Genomic DNA, 18,809 nt, shown 5'->3' on the forward strand with positions numbered 1-18,809 from the left:
GTTAGGTTTCTTCAGGCACATGAGGGAGAGAGAAGTGTTATCACCTAAAGCTGAATAACAGCAGGTAAACACACTGTAGAGTTTGCTGCCAGAAAGAGCATGGGGTTCCCAGATGGAGAGGGAAAAGGAGGCAGGGAAGAGAAGGTGGAATAGAGCTCCCTGCATGAAGGAAGCCTGGGACTAAAGGATTAAAACCAGTCCCGTCGTCAGGTTGGCTTGCTCCTTGCAAAGCACACATTCTTTTCCTCCCTCTGTCTTTCACCTTCTCCATGAACTTCTGAACCACGGGCATTGTACAAAACCTAATTCCATCTCACTAATGTCTGAAGGACCCACCTGGCTGCAGTGGCACCACACACGTGTAAGTAATCATCATTTTACAGCTGCAACTGGGTCTTTGCCAGGGCACAGCTAGAGATTGAGGATCATCTTCATTTTCAGTGATGATAATTTGCATCTTAACCCCATCCACCCACCCAACCATCCCCACCAAAAGCACAAATCTCTGTAGCAGAGTCTAAACATTGTCCTCTGTCTGGTGGCCGCTGGCAGCCTACATGAGATGCATTTGTGGGCCTCATGGCAGAGCCTACACATCACAAATAGCCTGGCTCCTCCTAGCTGAGCTGTTGGCGATCTCAACTGAGAAGCCAACATACGTATGTATAGGCCATGGAGGCAGAGCTCATCTCCCATCTCCAGAGGTGGTCCCTGATGCGGTACTGGGTGGTCCGCACTGCCCCGTAGGATGGATAAACCGAGGGCTTTTACTGACAGGATGGTTGATTTAGCCCCTGGCATTGTAGTCTCTTGTGCGAGTAGGAGTACTCTGGGAAACGTCGAGTGAGTCCTTGGACTCCTTGCAACAGCAGCTCATCTGGGGGTTTACTTCAGCGATGCCTTCCGCTTCCTTCCTTGATTCTGCCCTCCATCTTGGTTTGTTCATTCTTTGCCTTGAAATCTGGTCTCTGGGAGCCTTCCCTCACTTGAAGGAGGTGGGCCTTTGGTTTCAGGTGACTCCACCCACCAACCCCAGTCATCAAATAGGCCGGTGTCTGCTCTACGCTCATGAGCAAAGCATCTGACATGAGCAAAACACATGCTCCACACAGAAGACAACCCAAGGAGCTGCTGATTACTCGTTGCCCTGTTAGCTCCCAGCTGTGCAACATGCACCTCAAGCAAACTCTCAACGCTAGTTAAAAGCTTATTGTGAGGGGAAAACAGCAACATCCCTCACATGTCTGCAAATAGCAGCCTATTGCCTGGTCTGCTTTGGGTGTGCAGAACAGTGACAGTGCGGAGAGTGTCTGCGGGGGCCACTGAGGTGCCCACACCCATATGGAATTGGTTCCCCTCCCACCGCGTGCAAGTCTCCTCTGATTGGTTCTGTTTGTTTATTTTTGCTGACCTAAAAGAGATTGGACCCTGTGGCGTTTCTAAGCGTCCCTAACTGGTTTCCAGCTTTGGGGCTTGGGGGTGTCACTTGCTACCACACATACTCCTACAGGCCACGTGGGTTTTAACATCCAGTGCTGAATCAGTAGGGAATAGCTCTCCAGCCACTAATGCAGCTGGGGAGGGTGAGCTAATTATTCCTTGTACAGCTGGCAGAGCGGGCGGGTTGCTGCTTCATAGCTCAGCGCACATCTGCCTTTAGCCCATGTTGCAGCACTGTGAGCACACTTAGCTGCCGGCCTGCTCATTGGGAAGCATGCCCTGAGCCCAGCAGAGAGCGTGCGAGGCCAGGCAGCGTCACAGGAGGAAGAAGTGTTGGGGAAAGTGAGAGGAATTTCCCTGCTCACTTGCAGGATATGTAGTGACCACAGAGTCTGCTGCAGTTCTGAAGCCAACTACGTGGGGGAGAAACCAGCAGCAGCAGATCCCACCAGCTACTCAATCCTGCCCTCTGCAGTGATTGAATACTGCCATACGTGGCAGGAGCATCGTTCTGTGCCACACTGAGCTCACCTCCGCAGGAGAACTGCTCTGATTTTGCCAGAATGGGGCCGTTTGAGGATGCAGGGAAGGGGTTGGAATGGCTGTTAAGTGGTTGTCCAGTTGGATTGTCGTCCCTCTGCTGTGGCTGCTGCCTGTGTCTGGGTGAAGTCCTGATGCTTTGGGCCCTGCAAGATGCATGGTTTCATGTAAAACCCTTCCTCCTATTTAGAGTGGTCTGTGTCCTGATTTAGTCTGCTTCTTGGAAGTGCAGTGTGCATGAGATGTGAAATCCAGCAGAGCCACACCATCTCCCATCCTTTCTAAAGCAACGGCTGCTTCTTGGGCAACTTTGGAAACCATTCAAGCTCCAACTACCACTAGGTGTTTGCAGTTCCCATTCCATCGTGTGGTGTCCACTGTTCCCTGTAAGCTGAGCACGTGGGCAGCTGCCCCGGGGAGATTCGGGTGCCGCCGAGCTGATTAGCGGAGTACGCACAGCTGGCAGTGTGTGTTTCTTCTGGTGATGCATATCCACACATGCTTTGGTGCACATGATTTATTCTGCCCAGGGATGAAAAAAATTAGAGGGATATGTGCATGAGAACAGGAGGCTAGATTCACGAATACATTCCACCTGCTGTGCACTGCGCTGCTGATGGACCCTAAGTACAAACTTGGCTGCGCAGCTGATGAACCCAAGCTGGCAGCTGTTTTCCATCCCTTGAATGTACAAGCAAAGGGTGGCCTCAAGTCTCCCTTTCTGAAGAACTCACCTGCTGCTCTGGCTCAGCTCTATATGATCTGGCCTTACCCAGATCTAGTGCTGGGTCTAGTCTGCTGATTGACACCTTCACCCTTCCTGAAGTGCTCCTGCAATCAGAATTATCTTCCTGTATGTCTAAGAGAAGTTTTCACTTCCCTAGTTTCAGGCCCTTTCCCTCCTTGTTAACTCCTCTAATTCCCCCACTCTCTCCATTTTTATGTTACCACCTCCTCCCCCCCTCAGGTTTGGTGGGCATCAAACCTGCGTCATGGCCGTTCTGCATTCTACGGCCCTTCAGAATTCGTAGTGGGATTGCGGAGAGAAGTCCCCTATTAATCTAGATATTTACTCACAAGAGTCATTTCTCGATTGCCTAGTGCCTCTCGTGCTCCTGGGCCCCGGGTCCCTCATTCTGTCCCCACTGGAGACCACTCCAGTTCCAGGCACTCATACTTACATTATGTGTAAAGTCCCACCACCTTTTATAGACATTGGATTGTAGAAACCCCTCTGGTTACCTGGCTACAGGGGAGCAGGGCCTACCATGCCTTGGCACCCCACTTTCCTCTCTCAGTCTCCTACCTTTCTTGCACTCCCAGCAGCCTTATATAAACCCTCTCCTCCAGAGCTCACAGCTGCCAGCCATCAGGCTTGCATTTGCTCAGCCAGCTCTTTGGGCAGGGCTGTCGTGACAGAGCTCTGATTCAGGCTTTCTGGCCAGATGTTGTCACACTAGTAACAATGGTTAAAAAACAAAGCTTTGGGAGGGGAATCCAGATGCTTGTTATTCCCGCCCTGGGCTTATCCCGAGCTGATATGTAATTGGGCAGAGCTTTCTAAAATGGGCAAGAATCCAATGAAGACTGTAATGAGCCTCTTGTGCTAATTTTCCCTTGGCGTCCTCCTGATTTGCACCGGAATGTGTGATGCCATTCGTCCTCACTGGGGGAGGGGTACAATCCAGCAAGTATGAAAAATTGTAGCTATTGCTTTTCCTTGTCGGACCTTTAGATTTCACATGGTTGGTATGAGGAGTGGATGGAAGAATGAGCTTACTAGTGCTGGGGCGGGGTGAGGGTGAAGCTGTGTTTGGAGAGGAAAGAGAAGTTATGCTCCGCTAACAGCATAGCTATACTCTGATATTGCGAAACGCTCCATCTTTAAAACAAACCATGAAACAGATGTTATCCCGTCATACCTTGTGACCATGGAAGCTCAGGACTGGCCAATCAGCAGGCTTCCTTGCTGGGGCTGTACTGCAGGGTTTCTGTTTTTGTTTTGGACATGAGACATTTGATGACAAGGTGCTACCTGCTTCTGCTACTCAGGTGTCATTGCCTTGACCAGCAGGATGGAGCTGGTCTGTGTCAGAGGTTTCGACTTAGGTTGTACTGAATGAAGAGTTGGCTTTACACCAGCCACTAGCACAAATGGCCTTGTGGAGAAGTGCTCTTTGGCCCTGATCCATAAGAACAATACAATTTCTCTCTCTCTTTCTCTCCCCACTTCCTCTCTCACAACTATGACTTCTCTGTGTCCATTTCATTTGTTGCCTGCTACTCATAATATCAGCCAGATTCACTTCTTTCACTTGGGAAGCCCATTCAGGTGTCTGACTGTCCTGTCATGTTCTGTAAGTTGTGCTCTTCCAATACCCTCTGAGATGCATATGGCTTTCCAGACCCGAGGGGAGTGTGCCCTCCCTTCTTTTTCCTCACTAGTGGGTGGAATAAATTTTGTTGTGTGCACAACAGCACGTGCAGATGTGCACCGCCTGGTGCCCACTGTGAATGGGCGTGGGCACTCTGCTAAACAGCTGGGCGGCACCTGAATCCCTTCCTGAAGGCATTTTGGTGGGTTTCCTTTGAGGCAGAATTCATAGGCCTAAGGTCAGAGAGGGCCATTGTAATCATTGAATCAGACCTCTTGACTGATGCAGGTCCGAGAATGTCACCAAGTGACTCTTCCATTGGGCCCAATAACCAGTGGTTGAACAACAGTGTTTCTTTTCGAATGATTTCCAGTTGATATAAAGACTCCAGTTGAAGGGTAATTTAGCCTGTTCCCTTGGTAATTGTTATTTTCCAAGCAAGGGCTTGTTGTCTGCACTCTTTCTTCGGAACTTGCTGCTCTTCTATATTAGATCTTTGGTGCTTAAGTTATTGTTAAAATCCCATTTGCGGAGGGCGGCCTCTCTCATAAGTTTTTAAAAGGGTTTTGTGTCTTACTCAGCGTCATTTGGTAGCCAGTTTATCTCCTGTCACATGCTCAAAGGAGTTCCAGTGAAAGTGGCCACATCTGTGAAATTGAATGAAAGGTGGAGATTATGAGCAACAAAGTTCTAGGTGTAAGACAACTGAGAGAGAAAGTGAAGCATTTCCACCCCTCAGTAACAGGCGGATTAAGGGTGAAATGTCAACCTATCCAAGTAAAACTGAGTCAAATCAAACCAGATTCTAGGTGCTGTAAAATTGGTTGGATCTACACTGCTTTACGACTCTGACTCTTCACTCCACAGATGTTGCCTTATACCTTTACAGATGCAGCAAAAACAATACAGAACTTTCGATCAGCTCACAAAACTGACTACTTATTTTTACATAGTGCCTGTAACGCAATGGATCGCAAAGCACTTTGGGTGCTCTAGACATACAGAGAATAAATTGCCTAGGAAGGTTGCAGAATCTCTATCACTGGAGATTATTAAAAAGCAAATTAGACAAACACCTGTCAGGGATGGTCTAGATCAGGGGTCAGCAACCCCCGGAACAGGTGCAAAGCGTGGTGTGTAAGTCAGTTTTCATCGGTACACAAGGTGGGAGCTCAGCCTTGCTCCTCCTCTCCCATGCAGCTGCGAGCTTGCTCACAGCCGTGCTGCCTGTGGATTAACAAAAGACCAAATACTACCGATCACCACCTAAACGGTAAAGCTCTGCATCTTCTGTTGTAAGTAGGACTGTCAGTGACTTTGAAAAGTATCACTGGCACTCAGACCGTACATATAGGTCAAAAGGTCAAATTTTGACACTCTGCCTTGGAAAGGTTGCTGACCTTTGCAGATGGTGTTTGGCTTTGCCATGAGTGCAGGTCACTGGACTGGATGACCTTATGAGATTCCTTCCAGTTCTGTGATTGTAGGAAGTTCCATATATATCTATGTACAAGAAAAGCTTTCCCTCTAGAGAGGCGCATCTGCCTCTGGGGTGGATATGACTGGTGTTCAGCTGCGGAGTAACAACACTACTCTACAACTTTAGACAGGAGGTAAATGATACAACTGAAAAGCATTTGCGTAATCTAGACACATAGGATGAATTTAAGATTAACATGATGGACATATTCTAATGTATCAGAGAGGTAGCCGTGTTAGTCTGTGTCTTCAAAAACAACAAGAAGTCCTGTGGCACCTTATAGACTAACAGATATTTTGGAGCATAAGATTTTGTGGGCAAAGACCCACTTCATCTTTGTCCACGAAAGTTTGTACTCCAATATATCTGTTAGTCTATAAGGTGCCACAACACTTCTTTTATATTCTATTGTGTAATCTTTTAGCATGCTTTTGAATTTCCTATTTTTTTGTTATTTTATGTTCACCCATGGGGTGGAGCTAATTCACCTGATAATCTGTGATTTAAAAGTTTTATTGTGTTACATACAATGCTGATTTCAGTGGAACAATCTCTATCCTGTTATTTCCCGTTAACTTCACACAAATCGGTTTCAAATCCAGCAAAGAGATAATGGATTAGGATTGCTGCTAATAGTGTTTTTTCTGCATGACTGAGCTTCTTTCAATACCAAGCAAAGAGCTGGGTGAAATGCTGCAGTTGTCTGTTATGGCAAGCGATGGAAGTTCCAGTCTCAGAGTTGTGCTGAATGAGAATGAGCTAGAATACACCGCAGGAAACAATTCCATCCTAGGAAGTAGACAAACGAGATGATTCAGTATCTCTGCCATTTCTAAAGCTTGACTTTTTTTGAATTTGGAAAGATTGGCTAATGCAATTAGCTACATAATGGTCTGTTTTTCTTGGTTTTTGCTACTAAAACTGAGGGTGCTGCATTTAAAGAGAGACTGGAGTGAATATAATAATTAATAATAACCCTTTTATACAGTACAGCACTATCGCTCATCACCTAATAAATTATTTTGTTAGCCTTCAAAGTGCTACATGACTGCTTTTCCATTCATACAGTGTTTTTCCATCTCCAGAGCCCTTTTCAGATTTTAGCTAAATTGTGGTCACACCATCCTCATGAGAAAGTAAGATTATCGTCAGGGTATAGGTTTGGGGAACTGAGGCAGAAAGGGTAAGTGAAGAGCCCTTGGTGGGAATCAGTGTCAGAGTGAGAACCAGATTCTCTCCCAGGTGTGAATGCAGATGACCAGGCCATGCTTCTTTCAGCAAAGTATGCAGCCTCTTGTGTTATCTTGGCACATTAACATGCTGGAGTCCACACGAGGGCTGGGCACTGGGTAGCCAGCTTTTTGGAGACCGGGAACATGGGGCTATGCTGATGTCTCAGACAGCAAATGGGGAACGCACACTCCAGTTACGCCTACGGTCTTCACATACTGGTGGAGAGTGCCACATTGCTGGCAGCATGACCGCATCAGGAGGGATTGGCATGCTCCACCTTCCCTCAGTGTCCCCTTGCAAAAGGCCCTTCTTTCTTGGTGTGTGGGAGGTCTGGTGACTGCTCTGGCGCTTTCTGCTGGTGTCTCGGGATGACAGCCAGGGAGGGAGGACTGGACAAGGAATTAGCTCTGGCTTTTCTCATATAATTAAAGGGTTTGCTTCCCAGATCTGTTTTGTCTCTTGATGTGGTATAGACAACTTGGGAGTCTTTCTCTTTCCCACAGCATGTGTGTGTGAGACTCAGGGCTGAACACTGCACTGGTAGGCTCCAATCAGCCAGCCTTATGATCTTCAGTTCTCACTTGGTTGCTTTCCCTCTTTAAGGTTGTGCAGGAGCTGGGAGGGGTTGTTGTTGCCCTTTTTATCATTTTGTAAATATTACTGATTCATTTTCACTTCTAATGCCACATGCTGAGGGGACAACAACGGTCAGAGTAGAGCAGATACGTGGCAAGATGGGGATAGAATTCAGCTGAGACTGGGTTGAGCTGGATTCGTAGGGGAGTTTTTTGAGCTGAGTGTTTTGCCTGTCCATCACACCTGGCATGAAAGCCTCAAAAACACGGAAAGAACTCAAGTGCAGAAAGAAACTCTCTCTCAGTGCTGGGGAGATGAACATGAGAAGGATGCAGGTGTGGAGGACTCTCTTGAGGTAAAGGCAAAAGTGCTGGGATTCAGGAGCCTGGGACTCTGTTCCTAGTGCTGCCAGTGACTTCCTGTGTAACTTTGGCCAAGTCACTTTCTCTCTCCCTGGCTCACGGCTGCAGAAGTACAATGGGGATCATAATACTTCCTTCATGTGCCTGTCTTGTTTATTTAGATGCTCAGCAGTATGGGGTGGGAGCTGTCTCTTACGTGGTGCACATACAACATCTAGCATGATGGGGCCCTGATCTCAGCTGGGACCTCTAGGCGAGGCTGGTGGCAGCCAACAAAGTCAGTGGAACTCAAGCAGCTGATAAACCCTGTGCGACCTCTTTGGAAATTCAACACTAACAGATTGGGCTACCTGGTCTCATGTTTTAAAATAATTATCTTATTTTCTTTGGGATTCCCCCATCTTGCCAACTAATGGCTCTCTTTTCTCTCCCCATCCCAGCACTGATCTGTTCCCTTCACGGTGTCAGCAGTATCCAGCTCGCTCTTTTGCTCTCTACTACAAGTTCCTGAACCGTTTCTTCTCAGGAGAGGTTCTTTGCAGCTGCCTAAACTCCGGTCAAAGCCAAATTTGAGGGGGCGGATCTGGAGAAATGTCTTTTGGTTCTGCTCCTGAATTTGTCTGCAGAGATGCACATGCCCCGTCCAGCTCTGGTGGGGCCAAGAGAACTGTCCGGCGACTCCTCTCAGAACTAATACCTCCTTTGTTCCTCAGTTGAGTTCCAGAGGCCTGAGTCCCCACTGGATATGGCAGTGAAAGGGTTAAGTCAAAGGAACCTGGACTACAGTGCTGCCATAGGCCAGCCTTCTGTTTGATTCCAATGCCTACTGAGCCTCACCGCTGCCCCAGATCTCAGAGTTTTAACTCCCCACCCCAGAGCGGAGAGCCACACACTCACATTGTCTCCTTTCTTCCCTCTGCAGCTGTGCAGGAGGAGAGGCAGCGAGGGAAGGACCGGAATGAGAATGAGGTCGAGTCCACAAGCAGCGCCAATGAGGACATGCCCGTGGAGAAGATCCTGGAAGCCGAACTTGCCGTTGAGCCAAAGACAGAGACGTACATTGAGGCAAATATGGGCCTGACTTCTAGCTCGGTAAGAAACAATCACCCGCTTTCCCCCTATGCTAATGCCCTCCCCTGTTTGTGGGACGTCAATGGAGCGAACGGGTAGTAAGACCTTGTATGTTGTCACTGCATGCTTATGCAGACAAGCCTGGTTATGGAAAAGGGGTGGCATTGGGTGCTGGAACACCAGGAGAGCAATGTTCTAATCACAGCACTATCACACCTTCTGTGCGACTTGGGAAGATGTTGGATCACCCCATGCCTTAGTTTCCACAGTTTTAAAACAGGAATAAGACTTCCCTTCCTAGAGGGGTAGTGAAGATAGAACCTTGCTTGTTTTTGAGGTGCTCAGATGATAGTGCTGAAGTGCCATTGGTAGGGTGTATGGAAATTAACCAAGTTATGCGAATACAGCCTGTTCTGCTGGACACCATAAAAACAATGGAGTAAAAGCCTCACTTTGAAGAGCTTGCAATCTAATTTACCCTGAAAATACGTCTTTTATAGCTAAAGTGTACAGATATTACAGCTGTGAAACTGAGCTGTAGGCTTTCAAACACCACAAATTTGAGAATTGTTTGGCTCCATTTTAATATGTATGTTAAGCTTCAAACCCACTCAGTGCTCTGATTTACTTACACCCAGAGTTTATAGTTCAGCCTCTGCTAAAGGTTTGGACTCTAGCAGCATTCTTTTTGAACAGCTGATGTCACAGAGCCATAAATAACCCCTTCTGGTTCCACCTCTCCCATTAAGCAGCCCTGTTTTGTAAAAAGCTTGTCTTTTTCTCATATGAGTGCTTGTTCTCAGCTTAGAACAACTACGGTCCTACAGTCTATGACTTCCTACTCCTCTGAGAAAAACAATGGCATTCAAAAAGGCCATTTCCTCCCTTTGAGCAAATTTATAATGCATTGGGCTCAGTGGATGTGGGTAGTGATTGCACTCCATAACCCTCCCCTGGGTTCTAACCATAGGATGGGGGAGTACTGGGAAGTTTCTCAGCACAGCTTGTTGGAGAGAAATATATTATGATTTTTCTTTTTTACCCATGTTATTGGAATGCATATCAGTCTTGCAGATTGAGTTTACAGCCTCTCTTGTGAAAAAGGCCCTTACACATGTAAGGCTGATAGACCCACCTTAGCAACATCAGGGATAGAACCTACAAGCATAGGGTCTAAAGCCCTGCATGCTACCACATGAGCTAAAGGCCAGCTAGCTCTCAACTGAGGCTGTAGAGCAAAGACTTCACTCACCCCAGATGAGGTCTCAGTGCCTCTGGGTACTACACACAGAAAAGGGCAGCCCTATAGAAGGGCAATGGGAGCACCCACACTGAATGGTGACTTCCTCAGGGGCGGGGCCAAGGGTTTTATAAACCCCAGGTGGTGCCCTAATTGTTCACAATCTTGCTGATCGTGAGGAGAGGGGGGGGAAGTGTAGGTTTCTTATGTGTTGGTTCAGTAAGGCTCCAGGGGTGATTTCTGATGATTGAGGACTTTGTTTTTAACTTGAGTAATATATTTGAGATCTTTTATATAATGTAGATAGAGTCTCAGAGCTGTGTTAGTCTGTACCTTCACCAAAAAACAAACAAGCAGTACTTGAACAATTTTATTGAATAGGTAATGAGTTTTCATGGGTAAGACCCACTTCATCAGATTCTGGAGATTTCTGCATTTCTCCATATCAGGGCCATGAGCTTGTGTGCTTTAAATGAAAGCTGAGCTTTTCATATACTAACATCACTCCAGTATCTGGAGCATTAAAACTACGTAATACATTTTGAGGTCTGTGATGAAATCATAAGAGTTGGCAACAGTGCAGCTGTGTTAATCATCTTGCCTAATCTTGTTAAGGATTTGAGAGCATGGCTCTGACTCAAGTGACCCAAGGTTTGTGCTCCACTTAAGAGAATAAAAAAACTGCAGCATAAAATAGGGTGAAGGGTGAAAGCTCAGAAAGCAGCTGGGGATGAGGGTGTGGGGAGGAAGAAGAGGTTATAGGAAAAATGTAGTTGTAAATACATGCACTGCATATGAACCATTCAGTTGAGCTAGTCTAGCATTGTGAGAGAAGGTTCTTCTGTTTCCTAACAGAGAATACAGGCTGCTGTTTGCTGGGGGAACACGTTCAGTTGTTTGTTTGGGTATTGTAAAATAATTTCTCATCTTGGAGGATAGAATCCATGTTTAAAATGTCAGAAGATTTGAGCTCATCCTACTGGTGCCCACCCCAAGTAAGTCGGGAGGTTTGGGAAGCTCTGTGCTTTTCCTGGCCCTGATCCTCACAAAGCTAAATGTAGTAAAGAGCCAGTGGCTCTGATGATTAAAAGGAATAATTTCTGCTAGTTTGAGGCCCTCTGTGTTCAGATTGAATAGAGAGGGACAGTTTTCTAATTCACTTGCACTAGGGTCTGCATACTGCTGCATACCACTACAAACTGACTGATAATTGCTTGAGCTCTTGTAGGGCAGAGCTAATGCATAGTGAGGGAGCAGTGTGCAGAATACATATGATCTTCCACTCAAAGTCTTTTGTCATTGCACACCTTCTCTGCACCCTCCTCACTGTCTTCTGTAACCAGAAATCCACACAGAGATGCAGGTTTTTACTCCAGAATTAATTGCGCTTTATCTCCCAGATCCTTTTCCATTCCCAAAGCCTTTTCTTTTAAGATGTGGTGCCGGGAAATGGCCAGGGTTAATTAACTCTTTTTTCCATCGGAGGGAGAATAAATGTTATGTGTATCAGTGAATATGAGGATGTGCATTACTAGGAGACATACATGCTGCCAGCTGTAGGCATTATGCTAATTGACTAGGTGGCACCTGACTCTCTCCTGGGAAGCCGCCCAAGCACTCAGTCTACAGGGAACGCTGGTGGTGGCAAAATCTTTGCTCATCTCTTTGCTAGAAGTACCTCTGCTTTTAACTGGGAGATGCATGGGGAGCATGTTCTAAGTTAGTCACTTTGGTTTACTCCAAACCAGGGTAATCTGTCTAGAACACTCAGATAGATGCCATCACTCTACTCTGAGCATTGAGTTTTGCTCTTGTAGCTTATTTTTGACAAAGAACTGTTCTGTTTTATTTATCTGAGCCCTGTGCATGTCTATAATGAAGCATGAAATTCAGTAGTGCATGAGCTCTTTTCACCAGATCTACAATGGGATGGTGACAATATATTATTGCTCTTTAGCATTGTTTCAAGTGACTGCTGTACTCTCTACTGGATACCTGTGAGAATCATGCACTGAAATGCAGCCACTTCTGGGGTAGGGTATCCTTGCTCATTTACAGTGCATATCAGTATTACAGACCAGTAGCAAGCAGGAATAGTACTGGAAGGAGGGAGTACCCTGTCTGAAGGCACCTCAGAAAAATCATGGATGAAACTGCCAGCATATGAACGGCTGTGTGCTGACTTGCATCTAACTCCTCAGTGATCCACTGAACGCTGAGCTCAGTTTTACCCTCCCAGGCGCTGAATGCTAAGTTCATGTTTCATCGCCATCAAGATGTAGGGGCTTCCCTGCAGGGAAGAGGAGGAGAGCTGGGCTTCTGCTAATGAGAGAGCCTCTAATACAAGATGGCTCTGTCGGCGATCGGAATTAAAAATACTTCAGGGGAGCTGTAGCCGGAGTTGCGCCAGCTTGAAAACAAACCCCAGAGAGCGAAAATAAATGGCTTCATCTGGCACTGTCTCTCTTCAAGCCCCTTGTAGCAAATTGAAAGCTGGTTCCTGCATAATTCAGCACACATTACGGTGAACAAGGATGCGTGTTGCATCTAAATAGAAGGGGGAGGCTTGTTGAAATGTCCTGTTATTGTAGAGCGGCTTCTGTCAATGATGTGACATTTGTAACAGGTTTAGCAGATGTATGAGATCAGTAGCTAAGCACTGATGAGGCTACAGGGTGGAGAGAGAGCAGAGTCTGTTTCCTGCCCCTCTGAGAGCTGTTGTGATGAAAAGGCACACCAGTTCAGTGTCTAGTAGTTACAGGGTAAAATAAAAGCTGGTTCCCCTTAGCCCAGTGTGTTTGAAGTCTTCAGATCTTAAAGCATCGGCTCCCAGCTCTGCTGCTTGAAATTCTCTGGCAGGGTGGAATCAGGAGTGATCACAGAGACTTTCTCCTAGACTGTGCTAGATTGGGATGGCGAAAACAAAACCTTGTATGAATTAACCCTTTCCAGCAACCACTCTCCCTGTTACCAGCTCCTTCTTACCATAAACCTGTTGTGCTACAGCTGCATGCATGCAATCCTCACTCAGGCTGCTGCCATCCCTCCCAGGGCTGTGAGGTACAGGTATCTCCAGGGACTGCTTACTCCGACATACACGTGGAAGAGGTGGGACCCCAGCACGGCTTTCCAAGCAGATAGCAGGGCAGGAGATATGGGGAATTTGCTCCATGCATGGTCTGCTAACTTCAAGTGTGAGTGGCTCACATTGAATGTGGACACAGGAGCGGGGCCTTTGGAAGAGCCGGGCTCTGGGTAAGCTGTGATAAACAGTCTAAAGCCTTAGCTGGCAGGAGCATGTTGGGGAGATGCCAGCCTGGGCTTCCCAAGGATTGAGAGGGAAGGGAGAACAGGTGTCATCTGCCTTTGCTGAGCCGGCCCAGACCATCATATGAGCTGAACGTTGGCTGCAGGGAAGATACTTCAGCACTTTTGGAGCCTGCTGGCTGGCAGGGGACCCTGGGTGGGGGCTGGGAGCATTAGTTGCAAGGGAACACAACATTGAGCTGAACCACCTGCGTTACGTTCCCCTTGCCTTTCCCTAGTGGAAGGTCTTGACTGCTGTCACCACCAAGAAGAGACCTTCCCACGAGAATGCTCCGGCCTGGCCTTTGAACACAAGCTCAGAGTTGTGGTGCACACATCCATTCTTCATGCACGTCCTGCCTGGAGAACAGTCGCACCCCAGGGTGGGTAGCTGCTACTGAGGAGTTTCAAACGTTTTACGTGGGTCCAGGTTTTATGTGGTCTGAGTTTCACATGGCTCGTATTGCAAAACTATCCCGTAACACTGAGCAGCACAGGGCTAAGTTCATTATGGGGCTTCACTTGAGATCTACACCCAGAGCCATGACAGCAGCTTCCTGCCGCGTGTTCTTGCAGCAGTGCTGTATCCCATCTGTAGGTAGCTGATCCCCTCCAGCAGCTTGGCAGTTAGGCCAGGATTAAAGCCTCTTTGCTGACTCCAGTAACTCAGCTGCACAGACAGGAGGAATTCTTTCTCTTCATTCCTCATGTCCCTGTCCTTCCATGCCTATCCACTGACTACCCTTCTGCAATCCAACTCTCCTCAGATCACCTCCTGGGTGCTGAATGGGAAAGCTTGTCACTGTGCTTAGCTGTATCACTCGCCGCTCTTATTTGGCATTTGAAGGAAGGTACTGAGTCAGCATTTTTCTGGAAGACGCTTCCAGGTTCTTCATTTTCCAGACGGATCAGGTGCCTGGCTGTCCTTTCGTTCTGTCACACGCCGGCACTTTGCCCTTACCAGTTACTGCGAGGCCTGGGAATTGCTTGCTTTGAATGAGGGAGTTTTCCAAAGCTGCTAAGCAGCTTGCTTTTTGGAGGCGGGCTGTTCTGCTGTAACCTTAGCTGCTTCTCATGCTACGGTGATTAAAATGAGGCCAGTAAATGCTGCAGCTGTTCCCGGAACACAGATCGGAGGTATTAAAGCATGGTGGATGGATTATCAGTCTGTGACAGGCCTGTGTCTTCTCTCTGTTGCCTGGAGTACATGCTGGGCAGAATCCTGACCCTGCTCTCCTCTCTGAGGGTGTAGTCCCTCCAGCTGTGGCCCCCAGGGAGGAAATTTAAGCAGAGCACTGAACTCTGAGTGCAAACAGCACCGCTCTTAGGGAATCACTGTTGGCTTGTGTCAAGGAGTGTGGGGGTCACCCAGCACTGCACCCTATCTGCAGTCAGATGTGACTCTTCATTCAGCAGGGAGAATACAAGGTTCATTACCCGACAGGGACACAGAGTAGAACAGACTTGTCAGCACAGAGACCAGAAGCAGTCAGTACAGTCCATCTTAAGGAGGGGGGGCCCAGAGGGGGTCCCCAAGCTGGGGCCCTGGCTCTCCTTCTCTAGCTAGCTGAGACTGCCCCACTCTACTGCCCAGTTCCAGCCAGACCCCACCTCCCTTCTTTGTTTGATTTCCCCAGAAAGAAAGGTGTCACCTGGTTGCCTAGTTTACAAATGGCCATTGCATATGTGTCAGAAGTCGTCACAATGAAACTCCCCTCACCACTCTGTGCTGATGCTGTGCCTCGGGAATCGGAGGTACCCACTTCGGATTACTGCAGGATAGTAGGAAACACATTCAACCTAACCAGGGGAAGAAAATGCTCGTGCACTCCCACTTCATGACACCCTGTCAAGGCACTGAGGTCTAGCTGGTAACTAATACTCTACTCTTTTGGAAGGCCTTTTACTTAGGGAACCCAGCAACCCACTCAAAAGCCTCTTAAAGGATTTTCCTGCAGAGGAGAAAGAAGAGGGAAAACTAAGCAGAGACTCCCAGCATCTTAGGGAGAGCATTAAAACCAAACCCAGCCTCTCTGCAAGCAGCAGGTGAAGATACTTTGGAGTCTGATCCTCACACACTTGTCGAGTGCTTGCTATTTTTAAGTGCTGAGGATTTGAGCTGTTGGCCACCTAGGCGAAAAGTTATCATTTCCTTTTATGTGGCGGCAGAATAACGGAGACAGGCACTCTGAGTAGCAGCATAGCAATATCTTAGAGGTCAAGAACAAGGACGCCTGGTTGGCAGAGCGCAGGGGCTTTCTCGGAGCCAGATCGCAGAATGGGGAGGGAATTCATTGGGCTTTGGAATGTTTAATGTGGTTTCTGGGTAAAATACAGCCGATGTAAAAATGAAAGGGAGGAATTTGTGTTGTTAACCTCAATCTCATTTTTATTTTATTTCCTAGCAGATTGATCCAGCATTGCTTGGGTATTTAAGTGAAATAAGTTTGTTTGTTCTTTTTCCCTCTCTTTGAAAAATAAAAGGAAAAAGGATATGACTTATGCAAATGTTGGAAGCTAAGTGTATGGGAGCAGTGGGGGTGAGGATTGGGGTAAAGAGGCCCTTACTTCTCTTAGTAAGATGGAGAGCTCTATCCATACGTAGCCACTGTTTTCTTGTTATGGCTGCCACCAGTGGTTGCTCTGTCATATCACTGTGCCCTGACCTTGCTGCTCCCAGTGGTGAGTCTGAAGTATGTCATCCCTCCTATAGGTGCCCCTCCCTTTCAGTCTTCTGGGAAATCCTGGGATTTCAGGCAGTTCCCACTTTCCAGGCATGACCAAACCCTGACCGTGGTTTTAGTTAAAGTAAGAGGAAGCAGTACACCAAATTTTGTGGTCATAACTCTTAGGGGTCAAGAGGAGTTCTTGAACAAACACAGCCCTGACAGACAGACAGACAGACACTCTGTAAAATATACAGTAGATTTTTAACATTCTGTTCTTCCACTGGGGTCTCTTGCAGTTTCTTTCCTTTCCCTTTTCAGGCTCATACACTGGTCTGTGGAGTAGCAACTTGCATTCCACCTCCTTGAGCACCCAGCTTTAGGTCAGCAGTTCCCATCTCATCCTTGATGCGGACTTTAAAACACCCTAATTCCCTTCTTAACATTCTTTCACTGTTCCTGTCTATTGCCAGACTCTGGGAAGTACCACACTGACAACGGGGTATGCTATATCCTCCCCTTGCCTATCTTTTGCCTCCCTTACAATCAACGGACCAGGTCCCTCACTCCCCAGAGGCAGTTTTTCATGGACATTCTGGTTTGTCCAGGTGTGACTCCCTGTGTCAGTGGTAAAGACAAGTTATTGATTGTCAGATAGTCACAACACGTGCCTCCAGTGTGAACTGTATGTTCATACAGAAAAATGAGCGTTAGACCAGCTACACCTGGTGCATTATCTTTCCACCTTCATGAAAAGGCCTTCTCCATTTTTCGGGAATATCACCCTGTGTATAGCTGTCAGTCATACACACTGCTTATATGAACTTCTGTCCACTGACAGGGCCTTTTGTGCTGTGTACAACTCTGAGGGGAAGACATCCCTGTTCCAAGGAGCTTATAGTTGATGGGCTGTGTCTGGCTCCTGTTATGCTTATAAGAAACACATGGGATCTTTTTAGAGGGATAAGGCAAGAACACTGCATTTATTACAGCACCATCGTATTATATGCACATAATGTACTTGGTTTACTCACCGGCATACCCATGCATATATTCACAACATCTTGTGGTTGCTTATAGCTACCAAAAGTTGCTCACTCTAATCCATGGGCCAGATAGAGTAAAAGTGAGTGTGGAGCCGGGTTTCTTGATCTGAATTGGTGCTCCCATATTGACAAGACAAAAAGAACCCGACCCTGTAGTGTTATACACACCTTTTATATAGTAACAAAGAGGAAGCTGTGTTTTAGTCCGTAGTTCTGGTTCTGTCCCACTGCCCCAGGGGCCATGAGTCACCAGTCAATGGCAGATGGGGTTGATCCTCTCCCACTGCCCCAGGTTCCTGTGTGACTCATCACCTACAGATGGGACTTAATCTTCCTCTCTGGGTGGGTCATTTGTTGCAGAATCCAGTTCCCATTGTTCTTCGGCCACCAGCACGTTGTTGTCCAGACTGACTCCAGAGGCTAACTCAGTAAGCATCCCCATTCACACTTCCAGATGTATCTTGCACACACCCATCCTCACACAGAGACAGCACAAGGTTTACAGGCTAATACGGCAGCCCTTAGCCCTCAAAATGGAGTCTTTGGTACAACACGGAGTCTGATACCAAGTGTGTATGAATATAAAATCACAAATATAAAGAGTAATGCAAAGGTATGAAGTAGTACAAAGCCCCTATAAAAAGTACAGAGTAATACAAAGATACATGGTCTACACTCCTGTCACTCCTACTGTTCTAGATGCAGTATCCTTGCTCAAACTGAGAAGCACGTTACTTCACAAGTAAACCCACTGATTTTGGCGGAACTCTTTGTGGTATGAAATACTTGTCAGCACAAATAAATGGGTCACCGTCAGGATTCCCTCCAATTTTTTCCGTCCATGGGCGGAATAAACTTTATGTGCACTTAGGCAGGTGCAGATGTGCATCACCAATAGACGCACAGGCTGGTGGCTCTGCTAATCAACTGGGTGACACCTGAATCTCTCCTGGGCAGACACCCAAGTGCTCAGCTTACAGGGAACCACTGGTCACAATCTGAACCACAGAGTCATGGTTGAACTTTCAAAAGAGGGCTTGTTTCATAGTTTGAGTTCGTGGTCAGAAGGGAGGACTAGATTCTCTCAGCAGTCCTTCAGTTGCAGATGGGGACTCCAAATGGGTCACAGCCCCATTTCAATGGGGTCACTAAGGCTGGTGTTGGTCCTGGGCTCCAAAAAGTCTGAAGCACTAGCCCCCTCACCCAGAAGCCCTTGGGCTCAGCTTTGCTCCTGCCCTTGTCCAGGATGGTGGGGCTCAGGCAGGGTTGGTCTTTGATTTTCCCTCCCGCCCCCTCTGGGAACATGTGATAATTTTTGTTGTCAGAAGCTGGTCACGGAGCAGTGAAGTTTGAGAACTGCTGCTCTACGTTGACCTCCTGTTCAGCACAGGCCACTAAATGTCAGCCAGGTACCTCTAGGTGGAGCCCAGGTGCCTCTAGGTGGAGTTGGAATTGACAGGCTTGGTCTCAGGAG

The 18,809-nt window shown here is 47.3% G+C and overlaps 1 protein-coding gene across 3 annotated transcripts in view; it reads left to right on the top strand.

The window, feature by feature from the left end:
• The window catches only part of RXRA (retinoid X receptor alpha), a 258,576-nt gene that overhangs the window by 206,684 nt on the left and 33,083 nt on the right, over nucleotides 1-18,809 (top strand). For all 3 annotated transcript variants that reach the window (XR_012648308.1, XM_075015044.1, XM_075015045.1), the window contains one exon: nucleotides 8,929-9,098. Coding sequence is in view for 2 of the 3 variants with exons in the window: in XM_075015044.1 (XP_074871145.1) it covers nucleotides 8,929-9,098 (170 nt within the window). In the remaining variant the exon portion in view is untranslated. The remainder of the gene's footprint in view (nucleotides 1-8,928; nucleotides 9,099-18,809) is intronic.

The sequence above is a fragment of the Carettochelys insculpta genome, chromosome 21 (assembly GCF_033958435.1).
Source record: "Carettochelys insculpta isolate YL-2023 chromosome 21, ASM3395843v1, whole genome shotgun sequence".
Classification (NCBI taxonomy): Eukaryota; Metazoa; Chordata; order Testudines; family Carettochelyidae; genus Carettochelys; species Carettochelys insculpta.